We start from the raw sequence: 27,379 nt of genomic DNA on the forward strand, positions 1-27,379 counted from the left end.
GGAAAAATACTTTGATGGTCATTTACATTATTAATAAAATAATTCAGCATTTGATTATATCATTAAAATTTGTCTCTACTGGGGGGAGGGGTAGGGATAGCATTAGGAGATATACCTAATGTAAATGATGAGTTAATGGGTGCAGCACACCAACATGGCACATGTATACATATGTAACAAACCTGCACGTTGTGCACATGTACCCTAGAACTTAAAGTATAAAAAAAAAAGTGTTAAAAAAAAAGTTGTCTCTACTAATAATTCCATTTTAACAGCAGCTATATTTTAACAAAAGTCATTGGTATAAAATTAGTTTTATAAATTATCCCTTGCTTCAGTTTTCTAAATTATGTAGAATGACCATAACAGATAGGCACTAAAATTCTAACCCTGAAAAGCAAATTCAAAATATTACAAAATAAGCATGACTCTCACAGCATTTTTGAAATAAATGTCTCACAATATATTAAAAAATCAGAAAGGCACACAAAAATTTACTTTCACTGAAAACAATTCAAAAGGATAACATTTCTGCTTTCGAAAGCAATGGTATAATTTAAACTGCATATTTCTTTCTAATGAAACACAACTATTTTGCTTTAATGAATACATTATTGCGTATGAGCCCAGGAAAATGCTGATGTTTAAAATATGTAATACCATCCAATGGGTTAATAAACTTATAAATGATAATAACGAGTCTTTTGTAATGTGCTTTGGCATTTTAATTAAATGATCATAAGCCAATTTTATTGGTATAATATGTTTTAACTCAAGGCTATAGTAACAATGTGCTAAGCGGTACTAAATCTCACACCTGATTCCTCTCTTATGATTAACTAAAGAATGCATTTACTCTCTGACAAAATAACCCAAGCAATCGGTTCTTAGAACTATCCCACGCCCTCACCGTATTATTAGTTCCTAACTCCTAACCTCTAATTTTGGCTAGTTATTTCAATTCAACTCCTATCTAAGCTAACCATTTACATTACCACATTACCCCAGAAAAGACACTAGAGTTGATGACATAAAAACAATACTGAAATATTTAAAGAACATTAGCTTTCAAACTTTTTCTAAAGGCAACCCACAATAAGAAATATATTTCCCATCTGGACTCAGTGAAGATACATACACACCCCTAAGTTTCATAAAATATCTTCGCTATGTATAGCAGACCCTGCTACTTTCCATCACTTGAAACAAACAAACAAACAAAAAATTCTCTGCTCTTTGCCCACTAGAATGTTTTTGCCATCACTAATGGATAGCAATCCCTTGTTTTAAAATAGTTACGAGAGATCTCTGGGGGCACTGTTGTTGAAGTACAAGAAATAAAAATTGTAATGCTCCTCATAGTATCATTACAAAAACACAGCTGACATTTCAAGGTACGTTCTATGTATACAGAATTTAAACAGTGGGGAATGTTACCCAGAAGCTTTGTAAAAATACATATTCCTTCCATACAAATGAATATTTGGCAATAAAAAGAAAATGAAGTACTGATACATGCTACAACATAGATCAACTGTGAAAACATTATGCTAAAAGAAGCTAGTCACAAAAGACCACATACTATATGATTCCATTTATATAAAATGTTCAGATTAAGCAAATCTGTATAGAGACAGAAAGTAGATTAGAGGCTGCCTAGGGCTGCGGGGTTGGGGGAAGAATGCGGAGTGGCTGCTACTGGAAAAAGGATTTCCTTTGGGGTTATAAAAATGTTCCAAAATTGATTGTGCAGATTACTATGCAACTCTATAAATACATAAAACCATTTAACTGAAAACTTTTCACAAACTACATAGAGTATGTGAATTATATCTCAATAAAGCTATTTTTTAAAAATACATACCCCAGGAGTTGCTAAATCATCATCTTTGTGGACACAGAGCCCTACATTCTATATTTTGACATGTTGCACAGGTTAACTTTAGTAGTTAGTCTAGAACCATTCTCAAAATTTGTGTACTACAACACCAAACAATTAAGCAATTTAAAAACATTAATACAGCAACTCAATATAAATAACTGAATTTTATATATATTACACAATAGTGTGGAATAAGAAGAGAATGTTTACATATTCGTACACTCTTGGGTAAGTTACATGAAGGCAAAGATTGTGTTCATCTTCTAATGGTCCATATTGCCCTACATGTAAGATATTCAAATATTTATGAAATGAAAATACTAAGCTGTTCCTCTAAGATCACACAGGTATTTTCAGGACACTATTTCTATAGTGAAGAGGATAATATGAAACACAAAACATCCACACTGAGAGAACTGTTTGTGTTCTTTTTAAAAATTACAGCCAAAGTACTAAAGTGTAATATAATATATTCAAGGAGCTCCCTCTGGTGGCTTAATGGCCACTCCTTTGCTTCAACACAGCCTTTAAAAAAAACCTGTGACTGTAACAGGAACTGGAGTAAAGAAAAGTCTTACAATACATGAATATTTTGTGGACAGGTTGAATAATAACAACTTAATGCACATTAGCTTAAATTTGTGCAATTAAAACATGACAGTATCTTAAGTGGTTAAAGCTTTCCTTTTTCAGGCTTGAAGTTAAAAACTCTAACGAGTCATTGTGAATTTCAACCTAAAAGATGCTTTAATTTCCAGGGTTTTGCAAAAGAAGTCTTTTTTTAAAAAATGAGATAAAAAAATGAGATAAAAAAATCCAGGGAAAGGCCGTGTGTGGTGGCTCACGCTTGTAATCTCAGCACTTCGGGAGGCCGAGGTGGGTGGATCACTTGAGCCCAGGCGTTTGACAACACCTTGAACAACATGGCAAGACCCCGTTTCTACAAAAATCACAAAAAATAGCTGGGTGTGGTAGTGTGCATACGTAGTCCCAGCTACTTGGGAGGCTGAGGTGATTGCTTGAGCCTGGGAGGTGGAGGCTGTAGTGAGCCAAGATTGCACCACTGCACTACAGCTTGAGTGCAGTGCAGGCCCTGTCTCAAAAAAAAAAAAAAAAAAAAAGAAAAAAGAAAAAAGAAAAAAAAAATCAAGGGAAAAACCTATTTTTACAATCATGCAAAAATCATATTTAAAATACTTCAGAAATCTGGGGTTGATTTTCCTTTAATTCTTTCAATTGTTAGAAGATTTGAAAAACTTTCCACACAATTGATTGCTGTTTCTTTTTTATCCTACTTTTTCTTTTCTTCAAATGTTGTTTTTCTTTCATTGTGGTAATATACATAAAACAAAATTTATCATTTTAATCATTTTTTAAGTGTGCAGTTCTGTGGCATTAAATACTTTCACATTGCTGTTCACAGAAACTTAGTTTTAAGTGAAAAAGAAAAAAATTTTTTTTTTTTTTGGAGACAGAGTCTTGCTCTGTCACCCAGGCTGGAGTGAAGTGGCGTGATCTCTGCTCACCACAACCTTCACCTACCAGGTTCAAGTGAATCTTCTGCCTCAGTCTCGCAAGTAGCCGGATTACAGGCACATGTCACCATGCCTGGCTAATTTTTGTATTTTTACTAGAGACGGGGTTTTGCCATGTTGGTTAGGCAGGTCTTGAACTCTTGACCTCAAGTGATCCATCCACCTTGGCCTCCCAAAGTGCTGGGATTATAGGCATGAGGCAGTGCGCCCAGCCAGCGAAATGTTTTTAAATTAAGCTATATAATATTTCAAGTGCTGATTATTATTTAGTTCTCAATGGTCTAGCTCAGACCATATTTGTCTGCCTGATGAAGTTTGAGGGCAATGACTCTGCCTGAAATTCAAAACATTTATGACTACCATCTGAATCATTTGCCTATGATTCAGAATATTTGATAGTAGAGATATTATTCAGAATATTATCCATTGAAATCTGAAAATTCCACAGCATGCTGTTTTTATATACTGAATATTAACTGAAAATAAGGAAAACATTAAGAAAACCAACACATTACTTGATTCTATCAGCCATATGAAGAAACAGATTATACACTTGGCTACAATCCTGCCCAAACACTAGGGACTTTCTATGATATCATTTATCCAGATTCACCAACAGTTCTGATCTCTCCATTCAGTCAGGCTGATACATGGCCAAGAGATAAGGTAACTCGCTTGTACAAGTCCACTTGAGCGTGTATTCCTTACAGACATAACGACATAAAGATACAAACACCCCCAACTTCCCATCTCTCTCTACCCCCACAATGGCAGTTTTATTCCCTGGGAAGACAGAGAACTCTATGTGTATATATTCCAAACATTAAAATGGATTACATTTGTAAACCATTTAGAATAAATAAGCATCTTAAAAACGGTTCATGAAATAAATTTACTTTGAATTCGTATTTCACTGAACTCTATTAGAAAACATAAAACATATTTCCAAAGAAATTTTGATCCAGGGCACAATTTTTTTTAAAAAAGAACATTAATAAGAATCCAACCAACCTGACTGATTTCATATCAATGATATACAATACAACCACTGATAATCACAAGTAAAAATATACAAAAAGTATATATAACACTAAGTAAAAACAGAAAATTATCTATAAACTTTCTGAGCTATATTAAAAATACAAGCAATATATATTTAAATATAACATGGTGGCTCATGCCTAGCACTTTGGGAGGCTGAGGCGGGTGGATCACTTGAGGTCAGGAGTTCGAGGCCAGCCTGGCCAACATGGTGAAACCCCATCTCTACTAAAAATACAAAAAAATTAGTCGGGCATGGTGGCACATGCCTGTAATCCCAGCTACTCGGGAGGCTGAGGCAGGAGAATTGCCTGAACCTGGGAAGCGGAGGTTGCAGTGAGCCAAGATCACGCCATTGCACTCCAGCCTGGGGGACAAGAGCAAAACTCCATCTCAAAAAAAAAGAAAAAAAAAAACCCCAAAAAACACATAGGAAGTCCCACAACAAAATTAAGTAAAATTAAATGCAGTGTGTAAATACTGGTGATGTTTTATTCTTTTATTATATAAAACTCTTAAAAGCACACTAAAAATTATAGTGTTTATTAAAATACATACTTCACAGAAAAAAATTACAGATCAAAGTTATACTACTCAAATTACTTGAAAGAACGAAATAACTTTAACAGAAATCAAGTCTCTATTTCAAGAATTAGATACGTATGTACAGAGTCAATTTCAAATGTTCTAGAACTTTCTGTTCATTACCTCAACCTGAAGTAGTTTTTTACATTAAATTTTATTTTTAAAAATGGATACATAATAATTGTACATATTTATGGGATAGATGTGATATTCTGACACATGCATACAATGTGTAATGATCAAATAAGAGTAACTGGGATATCCATCACCTCAGCAGCTACTTTTAAACATTAAGAATAAAAGCTTAGCCTGGTTGCGGTGGCTCACATCTGTAATCCCAGAACTTTGGGAGGCCGAGGTGGGTGGATCACTTGAGGCCAGGAACTATTTGCCAAGAATCAGTGAACAACAACAACAAAAATCCCCATCCTCATGAATTTCTGCACTGTAATGGAGGAAACTGGTAATAAACTAATTGAAAATAGATTAGCAAGGGATAACATTGTGGAGAAAAACAAAGCAGAGTAAAGTAGACTAGAAATGTGGGGATGGCGTAGAGGGATGGTTGTTACTTGATACACTGTGATCAAGAAAGCCTCTATTCATAAAGCAAGTTTTGAGCACAGACCTCAAAATAAAGACAGCAGCAAGTACAAACTCGTTTTTGCAGGTAAGTACTTGGCATGTTTAAGGGCAGGGCAACAGGTGTGGGTGGCATGGCTGTACTATGGCTAGCAAGGGAAGAGTAGCAAATGAGGCTTGGAAAAGTAATGAGGCTGTCAGGGGCTTCATAGATGGTTGTAAAGACTCTGGCCTTTTTTTTTTTTTTTTTTTTTTTTTTTGAGATCAAGTCTCACTCTGTCACCGGGCTGGAGGGCAGTGGTGCGATCTCGGCTAACTGCAACCTCCGCCTCCCGGGTTCAAGCAATTCTCCTGCCTCAGCCTCCTGAGTAGCTGGGATTACAGGCACCCACCACCATGCCCAGCTAATTTTTTTTTTTTTTTGTATTTTTAGTAGAGATGGGGTTTCACCATGTTGGCCAGGATGGTCTCAATCTCTTGACCTCGTGAGATCAAGGTCACGAGGCCCGCCTCCCAAAATGCTGGGATTACAGCCATGAGCCACTGCGCCAGGCCGACCCTGGCTTTTACTGAGTGGGATGAAAAGTCACTGAAAAGTTTCAGGCAGGAGAGTGTAACGATCTGACTTCCATCATAAAAGGAACATTTGGGCTGCTCACATGAGAGCAGACTGAAGAGGGTAAGTCTGAAAGCAGTTAGACTAATCAGGACATTGATATTATAACCCTGGTGGAAAATGAGGGTGGCTAGGACTAATAGAGTGGTAAAAATAATAAGTAGTCAGACTGTGAATACGTTCTGAAGTCACGATTGACAGGATACGACGTAGAAAGAGTAGTCAATAATGACTCCAATATGGAAGATGAGAACAAATGGAAGGGCAGAGCTCCCATTTACTGAAATAAGTAAGATCAATTTGGAGAGAGAATGAAATCAAGAGTTCATTTTTATATATGTTAATTTTGAGATGTCTATTAGATACACAACTGGAGATGTTAAGACAGATATCAGTCTCAAGTTCAGGAAAGGAGTCCAAGGTGGAGATACAAATTTGAGACTCAGTTTATATACATGTTACCCTCTAGAAAGTTCGTATGGATACAAAAGAGAAGATATCTGAGGACTGAGACCTTGAGCACCTCAGCATTTAAAAGCCCTGGAGGTGAGGAGGAACTTGCAAACGAGGCTGAGAAGCAGCAGTCAATGAGGTAGGAAGAAAATCAGAAGAATGTAATACCAGGGACTCAAATGAAGAGAATATTGAAAGAAGGAGGGAGCAATCAGGTGAATCAAAAACTGAGGTCAAGGAAGAAGAAAAATGACCCGTGGATTTAATAATACAGACATCAGGAGCCATTTCACAATAGCTGTTTTATAACAGCTGCGACAAAGAAAGCCATGAGTGAGGTGGGTTCAAAATGAAATAAACTGGAGACAGTATAGACAATCTTTTGGGAAAGTTTTGTTGTTAAAGGGACCAGAAATACAGAGAGGTAGTTGGAAGGACATAAGGGAAAGTTCCTTTTTAAAAAAACTTAAGATACAGGATATTTGTTTGCTAACATGAATGATTCAGTAGAGAGAAAAAAGGATAATGATGCAAGAAAGAGCGCAAAGTCCTTTAGCAGGCAAAAAAGAATCACAGTATACAAATAGTTAAGTTGACCCTAGTTGGGAACAGAAACAGGTCATCCAAAGTAAAAGGAAGAAAGGCAAAATATTTGCCAACAGGTAAGACTGACTAGCAGAAGTAAATGTGGGGAAGTTTTCTTCCAATTGCTTCTATTTTCTTAGTGAAGTAGGAAGAAAATATTGGTCCTTGTGAAAAGCAAAGAGAAGGTAAAAAAATAATCACCTAGGAAGTAGAAGAGTAAATACACTGAGGAAATATAATAGGGTGACCAGAAGGTGCTAATTTGACATTGTTGGTTACATATTGAAAGTTAGACTAGTTACGATAGTCATATGCTTTCTCCAGCCATATTCCACTGACCAGGTTTAGGCACAAAGGAAGTGGAGAGTTGGATTTCACAAAGTTAAGTTTTTTTGGTTATTGGTTATTGGTAATAACGGAAGAGAGGGCAAGAGAGCTGACCTTTTGGAAATTACTATAAATGAATATGGAATTTAAGCCAGGTAAGGAAAATAGAAACAAAGAGGGAGGAATAAAGGAGGCTATTAGGATTCATGGATCCAAATGGGACAGATGTTTTGGAGGCAGACTCCTAAAGAAATAAGCTAGAAACACAGGAAGTGGTGACCAGGGAATGGGATGATTATAAATGAGGCTAAGAAAGAGTTCTTATTATTGATAATGAAAATTTTAATGGCACGGCAATAGGTGAGACTTTTAAGTTAAAGTGGGAGACAAGATATTTGAAAGAGAATGATCAAGAAAATAAGCCAGGCGCAGTGGCTCATGCCTGTAATCCCAGCACTTTGGGAGGCCAAGGCATGCACTGCTGGAGCCCAGGAGTTTGAGACAAGCCTGGGTAACATAGTGCAACCCCACCTCTACAAAAAAAAAAAAAATTAGCTGGGTGTAGTGGCACTGGCCTGTGGTTCAGCTACTTAGGAAGCTGAGGAGGGTGGTTTGCTTGAGCTCAGGAAGTGGAGGCAGCAGTGAGCCATAACCGCACTGCTACTGTCCTCTAGCCTGGGCAACACAGCAAGACTCTTTCTCAAAAAAAAAGAAAAGGCCGGGCGCGGTGGCTCACGCCTGTAATCCCAGCACTTTGGGAGGCCGAGATGGGCAGATCACGAGGTCAGGAGATCGAGAGCATCCTGACTAACACGGTGAAACCCCCATCTCTACTAAAAATACAAAAATTAGCCGGGCGCCATGGCGGGCGCCTGTAGTCCCAGCCACACGGGAGGCTGAGGCAGGAGAATGGCGTGAACCCGGGAGGCGGAGCTTGCAGTGAGTGGAGATTGGCCACTGCACTCCAACCTGGGAGACAGAGAGAGACTCCGTCTCAAAAAAAAAAAAAAAAAAAAAAAAAGAAAAGAGAAAGAAAGAAAATGAAAACAAAAGGCCATATTCTATAGGAAGTATCATCTTTTTTTATACTAAAACTGTAAAGAATTATGACAATGTTGGAAGGACAGTGAGTCAGGTGTTAAACTCTTCAAAAGACAAGGGTTGGCTGGGCGCAGTGGCTCACACCTGTAATCCCAGCACCTTGGGAGGCCGAGGCGGGAGGATCACGAGGTCAGGAGATCGAGACCATCCTGGCTAATATGGTGAAACTCCATCTCTAATAAAAATACAAAAACAAAATTAGCCGGTCGTGGTGGCGGGCGCCTGTAGTCCCCGCTACTCGCTACTCGGGAGGCTGAGGTGGAGAATGGCGTGAACCCAGGAGGCGGAGCTTGCAGTAAGCTGAGATTGTGAGATTGAGCCACTGCACTCCGGCCTGGGCGACAGAGGGAGACTCCGTTTCAAAAAAAAAAAAAAAAAAAGACAAGGGTCTATAAATGACTCTAACACAGAGGAGCAGTAGGTGATACAGTCTGGTAGCAAAAGCATCAAGGTAGAGGGATGAAGAGAATGGCAGGGTTAGGCAGCAGGGAAAGTCTGGCAACGAAAAGCAAGTCATCCTATGTCCTCACTCAGTATGAAGGAATGAGAGAGAAAACAGCCAGCATGTAAGAGAGCTGCAGAACGGTGCGTTCACGGACAAACCAGGTTTTCAAGCAAAAAAGGTGAAGACATTTTTAGAAGTTTAAAATACAGTGGATTTTGCCAAGAATGTACTATAAGAGAGTTTTCTGGGAAGAGGTTATAGGTTGGTGCAAAAGTAATTGGGGTTTTGCTTTCAATGACAAAAACCCCAATTACTTTTGCACCAACCTATAGAAAACTATGCAGGGGGTGGGGGCAGATCAGGGTATGACCAGAGTCTTACAGCGATGGGAGAATTTAGGCAGTGAGGGAAAGCTGGAGTCCTAGGCTTCTTGTGGTGACTGAAGTAAAGACAGATAAAAGGGTAAGATGGAATTGGCCCACTCAGGTTTGAATACATCTTTTTAAAGATAGATGAGACCAGCATGCCAGTTATACTGCCCCTCAGCTCCAAATCTACTCTTCACTGTCCAGCTTGTGATGCTAGAGCTGGACGTTGTAAACATTTCCTCTTTGATTGCTAACACAATATTAAGCTTTCTCAGTAAAATTGAGAGGGTCACTGCAAAGGAAGAAGCTTCTCTTCCTGATTAGTATGCTTCCTTTCTTCTTGTTACTGCAGCAAGTGGGACACATAGCAGCACTCACCCCTACAGGCACCTTCCAGGAGTGTTTGGCCAGTGCCCCTACCAGCTTCCCTGTGAGTTTCAGCAGCACCTGCAAGAACAGCTTCCCACAGAGTTCTGCTGATGCCTCAGCCAGCATCCCAGCTAGAGCAGCATCAGACCAGTTCCACTTGCACCCCAGCAGGCTTCCCAGTGAGTTCAGTCCCTCCTCAAGTGGCTTCCCAGTACATTCTACTGACACTCCAGGCAGTTTCACAGGGAGTTTCGTCAGCTCCACAGTGAACACTTTCCTCTTTGCCAGCCCCACACTGTGGTGCCATCGAGTCAGCTACTGCCATACTCTACCCAGTAAGGTCTGAATCTCAGCCTTCAGGATGGGGTTAGGGTTTCTTTTAAAATTTGTGTCTTCTTTGGGTACTCTGCCTTAGCACTAGGAATAGCAGCTGCTTCCTGTATCTGCTATTACTGTATGCTTAAAAAAAATTTTTTTTTACGATCTGTCATTTTATTATTATAATTTTGCTAAATTTCTTTATTTTTGGTTTTCTTTTTTTGAAACAGAATCTTATGGTCACCCAAGCTGGAGTGCAGTGGCGCAATCTTTGGCTCACTGCAACCTCTGCCTCTCGGGTTCAAGTGATTCTCCTGCCTCAGCCTCCTGAGTAGCTGGGACTACAGGTGTGCGCCACAACACCCGGCTAATTTTTGTATTTTTAGTAGAGACAGGGTTTCACCATGTTGGCCAGGCTGGTCTGGAACTCCTGACCTCAGGTGATCCAACCGCCTTGGCCTCCCAAAGTGCTGGGATCACAGGTGTGAACCACCACACCTGACCTATGACAGATTTTAAACCAAGTGACTGATCATTCCTACTATATAAAGTTTTATCTTACAGTAGTGTGTATACATACATATCTAAGGTTGTGTATATGTATATGTATGTGTATGTAATCCAAATGAAACAAGTTCCATATACCAAAGCATACAGTTACTGACATAAAATGTCAAATTTCTGCAACTATCACTGCGTTCTTGGGCACGTTGCTTAAATTCTACAGGCCTTCATTTTTCATCTGAAATATGATAGAGTAGATTACATGATCACATTCCTTCCAGCTCTATGATTCTGTTTATCTGACTGTGAATTCTCAAATACCAAATATTTCCAGATTTTTATCAAGAACGTCATAGGTATTTATTTCATTTATGCACGAACCCAAACGGCTCTGCTTAGGTTGTTCAAAAGTTATTTCATTTATAATGTCACTCACTTTTTATTGCACTAATTATATTACTTAATATATTTACTTAATGACTTTTTATGACTCCTGTAGGGCTTCTCAGTTTTAGAGGATTGGTAAAACACAGAAGGAGGACATTCCTTGGTAACTTAATAAAAGCAATCCTATAATATCAAGGTAACTGAATTGGGCTGCAATGAAATAAGATCGAATTGAATTTGTTATTAACACACGGTCTGTAACATGATCATACCTGTTTATGTTTTTGCAGTGGTTTCTTTTCGTATAATTTTTTCTCTCCATATTTCTTATATGTTAAAGGTATTCCATATTTAGCGGCAGGCTTTGTAATTTTCTGAGCAGGCATAACAGAAATCGAGTTTTGTCCTGAAGCTGGTCTTTTGGCTAAACGAAAAGATACAAAGAATTTTGTCTGAAGTTCTTTACATTAACTCTTTACTTTCAGAATTCTTCAAGATAGCACAGTTTAATTTTCATAATCATTGACAGTATTTGAAACTTTCTATCAAATATCTTAATTCATCCCTTAGTATTTACTAATGCCTTAACTCTTTTACCCTAAAGTCACTTTTTGACAGAAGCTAAAAGCCAAATTCCTCTAACATGTTGAAGTTTTTTTTTTTTTTTTTTTTTTTTTTTTTTTTTTTTTTTTTTTTTTGAGACGGAGTCTCACGCTGTTGCCCAGGCTGGAGTGCAGTGGCGCGATCTCGGCTCACTGCAAGCTCCGCCTCCCGGGTTCCCGCCATTCTCCTGCCTCAGCCTCCTGAGTAGCTGGGACTACAGGCGCCCGCCACCGCGCCCGGCTAATTTTTTGTATTTTTTAGTAGAGACGGGGTTTCACTGTGGTCTCGATCTCCTGACCTTGTGATCCGCCCGCCTCGGCCTCCCAAAGTGCTGGGATTACAGGCTTGAGCCACCGCGCCCGGCATGTTGAAGTTTTTAACATAAAAAAATAAATCCCTAAAATTGACTGTGGGTGATGGTTGCACGTATTGGTGAATATACTAAAAATAATTTAAACATGAATATGCTAAAAAAAAGTTTAATTGTAGACACCAAATGTATAAACTGTATGGTATGTGAGTTATGTAACAATAGAGCTGTTAAAAATAATTTTTTAAAAATTCACATTTTAGAAACTACTTTCAAAATCAGAAGATAATCAAGAGCAACTGTTAAGCATTAATTACATCAATATAAGCAACTTTTTCCTTCATATAATGTGTGAATGGTATCTATACCTACAGACCTTCAAAAAAGAAATATCTTAAAACAATCATTATCACTAAGGGTTCCACAAAATGGGTACCTCATAGACTGCTGGCAGAAATATAAATTGGTTAAACTTTCTGGAGAGCAATCTATATTAAGAATATTATTTATGAATTGATATTAAAGAAATAATCAGAGAAACTCCATGCACAAGAATAAACCCTACAGTATTATGTATTTAACCCTTATTGAAGCCTACATGGGGTTCAGTCTTAGAAGGGATAAGTTAAAGAAAAGCATCCTAAGGTAATAAAAAGAAAATTCTTCTATTTACTCACATCTCTGGAGGATATGAAAAGAAGTCAGAGTATAGTCTATATAAACACTTACTGAAACCCTCTTTCCCTTTCTTATTTTTATTATCTGCCAAGATACCCCTCTGCTCAAACTCTTCTAAAGCCTGAGCAGCAGCTTGCTTTCTTCCACTTCCAGACTGCTCTCTAGCTCAGGATTTTATAATGTGTTAAATCAATTTATCAATTTAAATCAATTTCTTCCAGAAGTGTTCTTCCTTTTTAGGGGGGGGAAGGAGAAAAAAATTTAACTGGTTTAAAATGAAATCCTAGGGCTAAACTCAGTTCTTCAAAAAAAATGTAATTGTAATAGAAAATGTTCATCATATAATAGTATAAATTAAAAGAAACAAAACTTCTAATAATGCATTCTCAATTTGTAGTTATTATGCACATATTATCACAGAAAAATATATCAAATATAACAGTGTGTGTTAAAATTGGGGTAATTTTTATTTCTTTTAAAACATTTTTATAATAAATATTTTTCATATAATTTAGCAAACTTTTAAAAATAAAAACAATATAAGCCATTAAGTCGGCATTTTAGAGATTCAGAAGTAATTTTTGTTGACAATATGGGATATACGATGTGACAGGGTAAGGTTTTCCAAACACATACTCCAACTGCATCTTGACCCAGAAACCAGGAAGCATGAGCAAAAAAAGATTTCCCTTCGAGAGTTCAACTGTACAATCAAATTAGAGCATACACATACACATATACACACAGAGTCACAATACTGCAACCTGGCTAAATGTGTTAATAGAATCAAAGAAATAGAGTGTATGCCAGAAAAGGGGCTAGAGGCGCAAAAGCATAAAAAATAAAGATTTCTAAGAAACAGATATGAACAGTCCCATCTACTTTCCAGAGAAAAGGAAGAACTGCCTATCTGATTTTAGGGCATTTTTCAGGATCAGTGACAAGGCTACCTATGGCATGAAGTTTAACATAGGGGACTGGAGGCCACAAAGTATTTATCAGTAATACTACTCCTATTAAGCATTTCATTCAACCAAATGCTCTTACAACAAATTACTTTCTAATTCCCACATGGGTTTATCCACATGGAAAGAACATGCTGACACTGGGTATTTCTAGCTTTTGTGACAAGGAGCCTTTTGATTAAGATATGACTTCTACGAAGCTTGATTGTCCACTGCCCAGAGAAATCATGCCGATTCTTGGTCTCTTGTAAATTCTGTTTAAGTAAGTTGACTTCCCAGGGATTGGTGGTCTCTGCAATGAGAGGATGTCTAAGGGTCTTTAAGAAGGGCGAAATGCAGCAGGTGGCTCACGCCTGTAAACCCAGCACTTTGGGAGGCCAAGGCAGGTGGATCATGAGGTCAGGAGATTGAGACCATCCTGGACAACAGGGTGAAACCCCATCTCTACTAAAATACGAAAAATTAGCCGGGCGTGGTGGCGGGCACCTGTATTCCCAGCTACTTGGGAGGCTGAGGCAGGGGAATCCCTTGAACCTGGGAGGCGGAGGTTACAGTGAGCTGAGATTGCACCACTGCACTCCAGCCTGGAGACAGAGCAAGATTCCATCTCAAAAAAAAAAAAAAAAAAAAGAAGGGCTAAATGTAGCTTGCCTTCCTGAGAACCCACTGTCATACCACTTCTAGCTAAATGGGCTCATTTTTATGATATCTATTTTTATTAATTTATCCAAACTCAAAATGGAGTAGTATAAAGAATTACATTTGAAAAACAATATACCCTTCACGTATTAAATAACTTCATTGATTTTAGAAATCCATTCTGAAATCATTCTATTCAGGAAAAAAATAATTTCCCTCTCACATAGATACACCTAAATACACACACATAGTATATAACCATATCCATAATCTTACAACAATTCTAATACCACTGGTCACATTGTTTAAAATAAAACCTATCTTTAATAAAGTGCTTGACTTCACATTCACTTACTTAAAAAAATTCAGAATATGAAATATTTCTCAAAGAAAATATTTTATGACTGAGTGTGGTGGCTCACGCCTGTAATCCCAGCACTTTGGGAGGCCGAGGTGGGTGGATCACCTGAAGTCAGGAGTTTGAGACCAGCCTGGCCAACATGGAGAAACCCCATCTCTACTAAAAATACAAAAAATTAGCTGGGCTTGGTGGTGGATGCCTGTAATCCCAGCTACTTGGGAGGCTGAGGCAAGATAATCGCTTGAACCCAGGAAGCGGAGGTTGCAGTGAGCCGAGATCGCGCCACTGTACTCCAGCTTGGGCAACAAGAGCGAAACCTCATCTCAAAAAAAAAAAAAAAAAAAAAAAAAGATAATATTTTATATGAAGATTTACACCAAAATTGAACATTTTATAATTCTATAACAACATTCTCAAAATATCAGCTAGGCATCAAAGACATAAGATTTCAGGCCAGATTTCATTTAAATAAAATGGACAAGAAATGAGAATGTTGTTATTAAGAAACTATATATTGCCATAAATCATTAATAATTCTAAGGTGCATTTCCTCTGGATTAAATTTATCCTAGAATTATCCCAACTTACTATATCAACATATATTTCCAGTTTAATTAGGTTTGATTACCACAAACAGATGAAAAGTTTCATATCAGATTTCATTTACCTGGTATAGGCTGTGATCCAAACTTTGAAAACGTTTTTAGACAAAATTCTTCTGCAATAAGCTTAGATTGAAAGAGAAAAAAAAAAAAAAAAATCAGAAAAGATGTTACATTTTCAAAATAAAAAACCTACCCATTAATTGTAATACATTTTCCCCTTTTTCAGTAATATTTATGTTGCCAAACTGTACTAAAACCAAGTCAAGGAAAAAAAAAAAAAAAAAAAGGAAGCCCAGGTGTCGTGGTTCATGCCTGAAATCCCAGCTCTTTAGGAGGCCGAGGGGAGGATCACTTGAGCACAGGAGTTAGAGGTCAGCCCTGGCAACACAGTGAGATCTCATCTCTATTTTAAAAATTAAGAAAAATTTTTAAAAAAATCCATTCAATAAATTCCTCTCATGCTAACTCCCTCCCAATCTTATTTATGTATGTATCTATGGGTGTATGTTTTTGAGACAGGGTCTCACTTTGTCACTCAGGCTGGAGTACAGTGAGACAACAATGGCTCACTGCAGCCTTGACCTCCCAGGCCCAAGCAACCCTCCCATCTCTCAGCCTCCAATCAGTTGGGACCACAGGCCTGTGTCACTATGCCAGGCTGATTCAAAAAAAATTTTTTTTGGTATATTTTTTATGGAGATGGGGGTCTCCTTATGTTGCTCAGGCTAGTCTCAAATGTATGGGAGCAAGTGATTCTCCTGCCTTAGTGTCCCAAAGTCCTGAGATTAAAGGTATGTGCCACCATGCCCGACACAAATTTATTAGTTCTCCAGATAGAGGCTTTCTTCTCAAATTAATCTAATGAGCAAGGTAGGCATCCATACATTACTTGCCTATTTCATCTCTCAGCAATTTAACACAACTACCTATCTGGAAAAATCTCTATATTCTATGTGCATCCATAGCCTTCATTTTCTTCAAAACTACTGAAGAATCACTTCATTATCAAAATAAATTATCTAGTAATCTCTCAGTTATTTTAACTTTACTCTGAATCTGCTTAACATTTCCAATGAGTTTTGTAACTCATAATTATAAATTATAACTAATTTTATTAAGTTATTGGATAAATATGTAAATATTCTTAATTTAACAAATGTCTCCATTTATATACTAATATTAGTATAAACTCTCCATTATATATTCTCCGGCATTTATAAACATAGATATTTATAAATCACGAACAAAAATCATTTATATTTTCTGCAAGTAATTTTTTCTCCTTACTCCATATTTTTCTCTCCTTAAGTTCAAAACTATGATACCAACAAAGAGCTAACTTGGTTTAAGCTTTTTTTTCTTACTTTGTAGGAAAGGCAAAGGCAAGTGAATTTTCTATTTTTTCAAGAGAACTGAGCTTTGGTGAGAGAATCTTCCTATAGTAACAGTGGTCCAGACACTCCGATAGGCAAAAAAAATACTTGATCCGAGGGGGTCGTTTTTTCCATTAAGAAAACCCCTAGAGCAGTTCTCATAGTCTCATACCAGCAGGATCAGCATCATCTGGAACTCATTAAATATGCAAACTGTCAGTCTCCACCTTAAAATTACTGAAACCAAGACTGTGGTGGTGAGAGTCAGCAATGCCCTCTAGGTGATTCTGATGCATGCTCAAGTTTGAGAACCTTTTCGTTAGCAGACAAATGTAACAGCCAAGTCTGGCTCACAGGCAATTTAGGACAACTATGTGAATGTGTGTTCCCTTCTCAAAAAATGCATTTTTTTTCCTTTTCTTTCTCTTGGAAGAAAACAGGTGGTTTATGATCTCAATCTTGTCCCTAAATCGAATCATTTCTTCCACTGTTGGAGAAGTCTTTCTTTTCCTGTGGTAATGCTCATGTGAATTGAGAGATGGGACATACAGAATCCAAGAAGATCCTGAAATCCCTATGTTGTATTGTCCAATAGAGTAGCCACTACCCACATGCACCTATTTGAATTAAAATTTAAGATATATATATATATATATATATATATATGAAGCTTTTCAGTTATACCAAGGACATTTCAAGTGCTTACTAACCACATGTGGCTAGTGGCTGCAACATTGAACATGCAGATATAGAGCATTTTCATTGTCACAGAGCATTCCACTGGACAGCCCCTATATTCCTAATGAATCAGAACTTATCCATAGTTTTTCAAGCCATATCCAGGAAGATGTTGCCAGAGTGCAGAAGACTAAAAACTAGGCCCTATCAACCATGGCTGATGGTCTTGAGAGGATTAGGTACTAAAATGATAGGGAGCATTATAGTGATACTGGAAATAATAGTTCATATGTTACAGTAAAGCTCATCAATTGTTTCACAGTTATAGTCTTTAAAAAAATATATCACAACTATCAGCAGGCTGAGAGGAGGGAGGACTGCTTTAGCTCCAGAGGTGCAGGTTGCAGTGAGCTGAGACTGCGCCACTGCACTCCAGCCTGGGTGACAGAGTGAGACTCCATCCTCAAACAAACAAACAGACAAAAGTGTCACAAAGCGTCTCACCTAAGTACAAGTAGATATATAGTAGAAAATAAATCTGAGGAACAGCAGATAAAGGTTTTTATCTTTAAACAACAAGTGATATATAGTAGAAAATAAATCTGAGGAACAGCAGATAAAGGTCTTCATGAAGAATGAAATCTAAGTGGTGCTTAAATAGTAACAAGTAGGGTCTATGTATATACTAACACATAACGTCAAATATTCCATTTGTGAATAATCACAATCTCCCCTTGTTTCTTTTCATATTATAAGTTTTGCACATTTTAAGCTTGAATATTTTCTCTTTCATTGCTAGCTAGCTAAATTCCAGTACCTCAGCCTTGAGACTATATGTCCCAACTCCTGGTATGGGGAGAGAGAAACCTCAGCAAGACTAAATGAAGTCATTGTTTATTCTCTAGTGGCTGCCAAAAAAACAATAGTACACTACATAATAAAAGTGTCCTCGCAAACGTTATTTATAACAAAGGAGTCTTGTAAGACACCCACGTTTCAGAGGCTGTTGCTATGACCTATACAAGTAACCTTTAATCTCCAAATGTTAGTTGGTTTTCTTGCATACTAATGCATTCTCCTGGTAGCAACAGTAAAATCAACATCTCTGTTTTCTGAAGAGTATTTGGTCACATGCATGTTCTGTTAAGCCAGAAGGACATATGATACTTCCTTCTCCTCCATGAGCATATAAAAGTAATAACAAAACTATAGTTTTGCTGAATATCTTATTTACTGGAGGTTAACAGTTATTTAACAAAGGCCGCACTAAACCAGAAAAGTAAAACAATTCCAATTTCAGGTGATCACATTTTTATAACTTATGCTAACTGATTTGATATAGATTGCTTTAAAAATCTTATGGAATTAAAATTCAGTTAAACTCAACAATTATGCACCTATGTGTGCACTAAAGGAGAAATCATGAGTCAGTAATCTAGTATACCTACATATAAATGGTTTCTAGTCATTTCCTATCAAAAAGAATATAACTATAATCATATAGATTATGTTAACAATACATTTATAGGCCGGGCATGGTGGCTCATGCCTGTAATCCTAGCACTTTGGGAGGCCGAGGTGGGCAGATCACTTGAACTGAGGAGTTCGAGATCAGCCTGGGCAATATGGTGAGACCCTGTCACTACAAAAAATACAAAAATTTACTGGGCATGGTGACATGTGCCTATAATTCCAGCTACTTGGGAGACTGAGACGAGAGGATGGCTTGAGCCCAGGAGGTGGCAGTTGCAGTGAGCTGTGATCATGCCACTGCATTCTACCCTGGGCAACAGAACTACAACCTGTCTCAAAAAGAATTAAAAAAAAAAAGTGTATTAGTAAAATACATTGATATGTAGGTAATATTTAAGACATTAAATATTTTGAGCACTTACATGCTAGACATTAAGCACTTTATGTGTATTATCAATTTTAATTCTCATAACAACCTCACAGATACATTCAATAATCCCTTTGCTCACAGGTGAGGAAAGTGAAGCATAGAAATGCTCAGTAATTTTACAGTTAGAAATCCAGAGAAAAGAGGAATATTGCATAACTGGAAAGCAAACATTAACAAAACAGTTACATAAAAATGGAAAGGCTGTGAGAACTGGTTCACACCTACAATCCCAGTACTTTGGAAGGCCAAGGTGGGAGCATCACTTGAGGCGGAGTTCAAGACAAGCCTGGACAACATAGTGAGACTCCGTATCTAAAATTTTTTTTTTTTAAATATTAGCTGAGTGTGGTGGTGCACACCTGTAGTCTCAGCTACTCAGGAGGCTGAGGCAGAAGGATTGCTTGAGCCCAGGAGTTTGAGGCTGCAGTAGGCTATGATTTTGCCATTGTACTCTAGCCTGCACAACAGAGCAATACTCTCATCTGAAGAAAAAGAAAGAGCACGGAAAGGAAAGTGGCACTAATTTAGTCTGAAAAAGGCACACCACTCCCCCAAGGTCCAGATGTGCTCTCCTCAACACTGGAGGCCATGTTCTAGCTAAGCAACATAACCCTACTGTTTAATTTTAAAGGAAAAAGAACATACCTGAGGTGAGAGAAACTTTTCAATGCGTTTGGCTATAAAACCTTTCTCCAATATGGAGTTGACTGATGGTCTATCCCTAGGATTTCTTTTAAATAACTGAGACACCAAACTGCGGAGATCATAGGAATAATGCAAAGACACAGGTGGAAAAGATCCGGATATTATCTTCAGTACCAAGTTTTTCATACTGCCAGCTTCAAACTAAAGTCCAGAAAATAAATAACATACAGGAAACATATATAAATTGAAACTGAGAATATCAGTAATAAGAAATAGTTCTTTTCCTACCAATATAGAATAGAAACACATCCTCTTCCAAAAAATTAGAATATGTTTTCTAGAGCAAAGTTTAGTTGGTTATCTATAAATTAATATCAGCCCTCACAAAATAAGAGTAATTTTTACTTATTTAAAATATTTAAAGATGGGATGTATTAAATAAACGTTTCATAAACTATGACAATAATCAAATGGTGAAAGGTTATGCCTTAGAGGTAGCAAAATTAGGGCCAAAGAACCACAAACAGAAAAAGAACAACCTGCTGGTCTTCATTTAAGACCTGCCTTTTAGTGCCTCTGTTGTAACGATTAGAACAAGAAATTAACTACACAACTAAAAGCATTGGGGGAAAATTAATAAATAAAACTACTAATACTTTCCTTTCAGACAATGCTCACTATTTTGTGTGCGTGCGATGCTCCTAAAAGCTATGAAAATCAGCAGTATAAAAATATCTTAATAGGAATACATATGTCAGAATTAAACACAACATAAACTTTAAAGTAAAAAGAAAACAAGAGGTGGGGCAGTTTAAAATCTGAAGATTTCGTCTTGAAAGAGGGCAATATTAAACTTTTGATATCTCCACTAAAATATTACAGAACAATTGTACAATGTTATCTTAATATACACATTAAGAAAATAAAATGTACTATAAATTAGGTATCAGTGATTATAAAAGTTCTATTAAATGTTGAGCTCTCCTAAATGTCATCTGAGTAAATTCAATCTTATAGAAACATCTGTACACCTAAATAGGAATCCTAAATGCAGAAAAGATGTGGTTCTCTATTCCAATGCACTTTCATTTATCACTCAGTTGACATGCTCTTCACAAAGCGTAAGTTACTGGATTTCATGTATCTTAAGACACATGCTACTTAAGAGTAAACAATCCCAAAATACAGAAGAGATGGTGACAGGACAATGTAGACGAACAGATTTTTTTAAAACCCACAAACCAATGGTTTAAAGCTAAAATAACTGTGTTGCAGAAAAACTCATCAATTACTTCAAATAAGCGTCTGATAACTACCATCCCACATTACCTTGTCAGCTTATGCTTTTTTCCTTAAGCAAGAAAAAAAAAATCTAAGGCAATATAGTAAAAGAGTATGCAACCATTAAAAAGAATGACAAGAAAAAATATTCCCCAAATAGTATTAAGCAATAAAATCAGGTTATAAAACTTCTTATAAAGTCTAATCAAACTTTTGGGGAAGAAAAAAAATTTTTCATTTTACAGGTAGTCAATACTGGCTGGAAGAACTGTTTATGATCCTTATTCACTTATTTATATTTTCATCTATTTTCTGAAGTTTTCTGTAATGAAAATACAATATTGTTTAATCAGTGGGTAAAAAAATGTTAATCACTTTCCATTTCAAAAAACTGCTTTATTAAGATTAAACCTACTTAGGACAACAACTCTCCCCTTTTTTAGTGTGCTACACGTTATTAAAAAAAAAAGTCTCAAAAGTAAAAATTTTAAATACTCTGAATTAATGATTACTTAAATTGGTAAAAGTCATCAGTGAGTATATTGAATGAAATTCTTTAAATTAGTTCAATTCCAAATCAGTCTGGGTGTTATGAAAGAATTCACTAAAATGAAACTAGTAAAATTTGTTAAGCTAGAATATCAACTTTATACTAAATTTAACATTAAGAAAACAGCAAAATTCATTTTTGTCATTAGAAATAATTTTCTGGAAAACAGCATGAAATATTATAAAATAGCAAATATACTAGATACGCATATATATTAAGGGAAAATCAATTTATACTTCAGAAAAAATGAGAAATGTAAAAACGGACATAGAGGAGAATTTCTAGGATGAGGGTTATCTGAAAGATAACAGAACTTAAAAAATAATAAAAACATTATAGGCGCTTTTTAACATAACTTTAAAAATATTTCAGAAACTTCTACTTACAGCATGTTTAAGTGTACACAGCTCATAAAGGACACACCCCAGAGCCCAAATGTCACTAGAGAAGATAAAAATGAGAAATTTCCTCTAAGTATCAGAATGTACTTTAAAATTTTTTGATTTAAAGGAAACATAAACAGCATAAAAGTGTTTTGGAAAAATATGTGCTCCAGAAAAAATTTCCTTTAAAACTAAAAATTTTGGCTGGGCGCGGTGGCTCAAGCCTGTAATCCCAGCACTTTGGGAGGCCGAGACGGGCGGATCACGAGGTCAGGAGATCGAGACCATCCTGGCGAACACAGTGAAACCCCGTCTCTACTAAAAAATACAAAAAACTAGCCGGGCGAGGTGGCGGGCGCCTGTAGTCCCAGCTACTCAGGAGGCTGAGGCAGGAGAATGGCGTGAACCTGGGAGGCGGAGCTTGCAGTGAGCTGAGATCCGGCCACTGCACTCCAGCCTGGGCGACAGAGCAAGACTCCACCTCAAAAAAAAAAAAAAAAAAAAAAACTAAAAATTTCAACCATAACCAAATGACAAAAGTAGCTCTCTCAGATTGGAAAAAGAAAATGGTTGCCCCAACAATTACTTTGAAGCTTCATTAAAGAAATTTAATATTTAAAAGAACAATATCAAAAAAATTCATGTAAATTCTATTTATTTTTATTTCATAAAACTCAAACTTTTTTTCAATTATTTGTAAAATACCATGATTTAAAAATTATAAAACAAAATATTAATTTAATGGACATTAAAAATTTATTAAGAAATTTGCCACAGCTACTGACCACTGTTATCTTGGTTGGGATTTTCCAATTAGAGAGAGAAAATAAAGGATAGCTGGAATTTAATGGTAGAATTGCTCTTTCTACCCACATATTATATAGTCCGCTAGCCAGACTACAGTGCTGTGATTAGAAATATGGGCTTGGGAGCCAGACACCTAGTTTGGATGCTGATTCCACCACTTATTTGACTCAAGGATTTCAAAGACGTTACTTTGCCTCTCTCTGCATTTGGTTTCCTTATAAGAAGAGGAGGAATGATTAATACGTACATCTCCCAAACTCATTGTGAAGACTAAGAGAATACATAGAACTCAAAACACTACCTGGCTTAGAGTGTGTTCAAGAAATATTAGCAATAATTCAATAAGAAGTGATTATCACGAAGAAAAAGACCAAAGAAAGCACTCTCAGTTATAACATAAATAATAAGGTGATTCTTTCTGTGGTTCTTCCAGCAAGATAATCAAATAGCTTTTTTACAATTCCCCTCACCATATATTAACAACATTTTATATATACATATATGTTTACATGTATGTATTACTGATATTAGAATAGTATTCTAAAGGTTAATAAACATGACAACAAAAAGATTGAAAGGAAATACATCATACAATGAGTATCATTTTAAATACCTTTTATTATTGTAAGGTTTGTTTTCACAGATTTCAGGTGACAAGTAGTATGGGGTCCCTATGCAAGTTCGAGCCAGCTCTACAGTACTAGAAGAAAAAAAAATTATTGGAGAAGTTTAAGACACAGTCATGTGCCACATTAATGTTGCTTTTGGTCTACAACAGATCACCTATATGATGCTGGTGTCATAAGATTATAATGAAGCTGAAAAATTCCTATAACCTAGTGACATGGTGACTGACATACATTGTAGAACAATTACTTTATTTTTTAATAAATTTAGTATAGCCTAAGTGTACAGTGTTTATAAACTCTACCGTAGCATACAGAAATGTGCTATGTCTTCACATTCACTCACCACTCACTCACTCACAGAAAGCAACTTCCAGTCCAGCAAACTCCATTCATGGTAAGTGTCCCATAAAGGAATATCATTTTTTATCTTTTATATTTTATCTTTTCTATGTTTAAATATATACCATTGTGTTACAATTTCTTACAGTATTCAGTACAGACCATGCTGTACAGGTTTGTAGCCTAGAAACAATAGGCTACAGCCTGCCTGTGTAGTACACTCTATCATCTAGGTTTGTGTAAGTACACTCTACAATATTTACACACTGACAAAATCACCTAATGATGCCTTTCTCAGAACATGTCCCAATAAAGCAACATCCCAGTAAACAACATACTTAAAGTTACTATAAATTATCACATATACATCATCATGGATTGAAGGTTCACTGAAAACATTATATCAAAACAAAGTTTAAAATTCATGTTACCTATTAAGAACTCTAGCAATTCCAAAATCTCCAAGTTGTACCGTTCCATCTTTAGTTAAAAATATGTTCTATAAAAGACAGGAAAAAAATTCTTAGAAATATTGTTACAGTCCAGTTCTGAGTCAACATTTTTCCTAAAATTTAAAATCCAGTTTAAAAAATTATGCTAGAGAAACTGGATATTCACATACAAAAGAATAAATGAAGTCCCCTACCTCAAATCATACACAAAAATTAATTCAAAATGGAGTCTAGATCTAAATATCAAAACTAAAATATAAAACTCCTAGAGAGGCCGGGCGCGGTGGCTCAAGCCTGTAATCCCAGCACTTTGGGAGGCCGAGACGGGCGGATCACGAGGTCAGGAGATCGAGACCATCCTGGCTAACACGGTTAAACCCCGTCTCTACTAAAAAAATACAAAAAACTAGCCGGGCGAGGTGGCGGGCACCTGTAGTCCCAGCTACTCGGGAGGCTGAGGCAGGAGAATGGCGCAAACCCGGGAGGCGGAGCTTGCAGTGAACTGAGATCCGGCCACTGCACTCCAGCCTGGGCGACAGAGCGAGACTCCATCTCAAAAAAAAAAAAAAAAAAAAAAACTCCTAGAGAAAAACATAGGAATAAATCTTCATGCTGTTGGGCTAGGGAATTGTTTCTTAGATATGACGTCAAAAAGCACAAGCAAAACAAGTAAAAGCATAGATTGGACTATCAAAATTAAAAACTTTTGTGCATCAAAGGACACCATCAAGAAAACAGACAATCCATAAAATGGGAGAAAATTTTTACAAATCATATATTTGAGAAAAAACTTTTATCAAGAAAAGGACTTGCATAACTCAACAATGACAACAAAAAGACAGTCTGATTTAGAAACAGGCAAAAGGGGCCAGGCGCAGTGGCTCACACTTGTAATCCTAGCACTTTGGGAGGTTGAGGCAGGCAGATCACCTGAGGTCAGGAGTTCAAGATCAGCCTGGCCAACATGGTGAAACCCCATCTCTACTAAAACTACAAAAAATTGCCAGGCATGGTGGCAGGTGCCTGAAATCCCAGCTACTCGTGGGGCTGAGGCAGGAGAATCACTTGGACAGGAGGTGAAGGTTGTGGTGAGCCTGAAATCACACTGCTGCACTCCAGCCTGGGCAAAAGAGCAAGACTCCGTCTCAAAAACGATAGATAGATAGATAGATAGATAGATAGATAGATAGATAGATAGATAGAGATAGATAGATAGATAGATAGATAAATACATACATACATACATACATACATACATACATACATAGGCAGGCAAAAGGCACATACTTCATAATATCCATTTATATAAACCGTCCAGAATAGGCCAATCCACACAGACAGAAAGTAGAGTAGGGGTTACCAGAGTCTAGGTGGAGGGGAATGGGAACTCACTGCTAATAGGTATGAGGTTCTTTTTGGAGTTATAAAAAAATGTTCTGTAAGTTTTAGAGACTGGGAAGGAAAGTAATTTTTAGAGTATGGGAAGCAAGCAGGAGATCTAATACAGATGCAGATGAACAGGATAAGAGTGAAGAGACAAGACAGATAATTTGATGCATACTAAATCAGGTTCAAAAATTTTTGGCCCAAGACAATGAAGGTTCCATGTCTTTATCCATTTAGAAGTTATCAGTGTCAGAATAACATACCTGAGATTTAATGTCTCGATGAAGAATTTTTCTATCATGTACATGTTTCAGGGCCAAACATATCTGTACAAACCAGTCCAAAATCTAGGAAGAAAAATCAGATCTGTCATTTCTTTTAAAACTTACAATTCACAGTAGCCTCTCCCTGACCATTAAAATAATTCAAGAATATTTAGGGATGAGAGGAACTAAATCCTTAAAAAAATATTTTAGGTTACAATTTATTTTAACTCTGCAGGCACTGACATTAAATAGATATTCAAGTCAACACAAGCTCTCCACATACTAAATCCAAAATATAAGAGATGCTACTGGGTCATCTCTTATAAATCAAAACAAATGTGGAAAGTAACTTTATGAGTGAAAATGGAAATAATTTATATTTTATAATGTTAAGACAAACAGGTGATTCTTCTTTGTTTTTAATACATATTCTTTCTGTAACACCCCTCCCTCCCCTTTCTTTAGGGACAGGGTCTTGCTCTATCACCCAGGCTGGAGTGCAGTCATGTTATCATAGCTCACTTCAGCCTCAAACTCCTGGGTTTAAATTATCCTCCAGCCTCAGCCTCCAAGTGGCTAGGACTACAGGTGCATGCCACCACAGGCAGCTAGTTTTTCATTTTTGTTTTTTTTATAGAGACAGGGTCCTGCTATGTTGCCCAGGCTAGTGGTCTTGAACTCCTGGCCTCAGGAGTTCCTGAGGATTCAAGTGTTCCTCCTGCCTTGACCTCCCAAAGTACTGCGATTACAGGTATAAGCCACTGAATCTGACTTCTATGATGCTTTTTAAAAATATAAATAAAAATCACAAAAGGAAAAAAATCAAGCCAGAAATTTGGAAGACATCTCTGACTTTTTTCTCTTCCCACATTTATTATAACGTAAACACTCTTTTCTGGAGATGGCCACTTGGAAATAAAAAGGCTTAATTTCTATCTCATTGTTAACATCAAAATAATTCCAAGTACATGGCATTTTTAAACTAAAAAAAAAACAAACCATAAAATAACAAAAGGAAACATAAGTTAATTATCTGTAATAACTGACTAAAGCAGGACTTTCAAAATATGACATAAAATGCTTAAGTCATAAGACAAAGACTGATAAAGTTGACTACATACAATTTAAAACAACTGTAGAGCAAAATACACACAAGTTTAATAATAATTTGAGAAAATACCTGCAACATAAATGATAGATTGCTAGTTCTCTAAGATGTAAAAGTTATTCAAATCACTGAGAAAAGTACTGGCAGGCAAAATAAGAAGTGGACAAAAGACTGGAGAGGCAAATGACAGGTGGAAAAAATGGTCAAAAAACACATATGTAAGGTACTAAACTCCCTGCCAAATTAAAAAAAAAAAAATTAAGATACCATACTATCTTGCTTAAAATGAAATAATACATACTGTTGGTCAGAATGTTGGG

The 27,379-nt window shown here is 36.7% G+C and overlaps 1 protein-coding gene across 11 annotated transcripts in view; it reads right to left on the reverse strand.

The window, feature by feature from the left end:
- Positions 1-27,379, reverse strand: part of NEK1 (NIMA related kinase 1) — a 198,792-nt gene that overhangs the window by 151,899 nt on the left and 19,514 nt on the right. For all 11 annotated transcript variants that reach the window (XM_074040755.1, XM_005556282.4, XM_074040756.1 and 8 more), the window contains 7 exons: positions 25,949-26,032; positions 24,279-24,346; positions 23,493-23,579; positions 22,076-22,130; positions 19,859-20,059; positions 15,322-15,382; positions 11,371-11,522 (listed from right to left, as the gene is read on the reverse strand). In XM_074040755.1, the coding sequence (XP_073896856.1) occupies positions 11,371-11,522; positions 15,322-15,382; positions 19,859-20,059; positions 22,076-22,130; positions 23,493-23,579; positions 24,279-24,346; positions 25,949-26,032 (708 nt within the window). The remainder of the gene's footprint in view (positions 1-11,370; positions 11,523-15,321; positions 15,383-19,858; positions 20,060-22,075; positions 22,131-23,492; positions 23,580-24,278; positions 24,347-25,948; positions 26,033-27,379) is intronic.

The sequence above is a fragment of the Macaca fascicularis genome, chromosome 5 (genome assembly GCF_037993035.2).
Source record: "Macaca fascicularis isolate 582-1 chromosome 5, T2T-MFA8v1.1".
Lineage (NCBI taxonomy): Eukaryota > Metazoa > Chordata > Mammalia > Primates > Cercopithecidae > Macaca > Macaca fascicularis.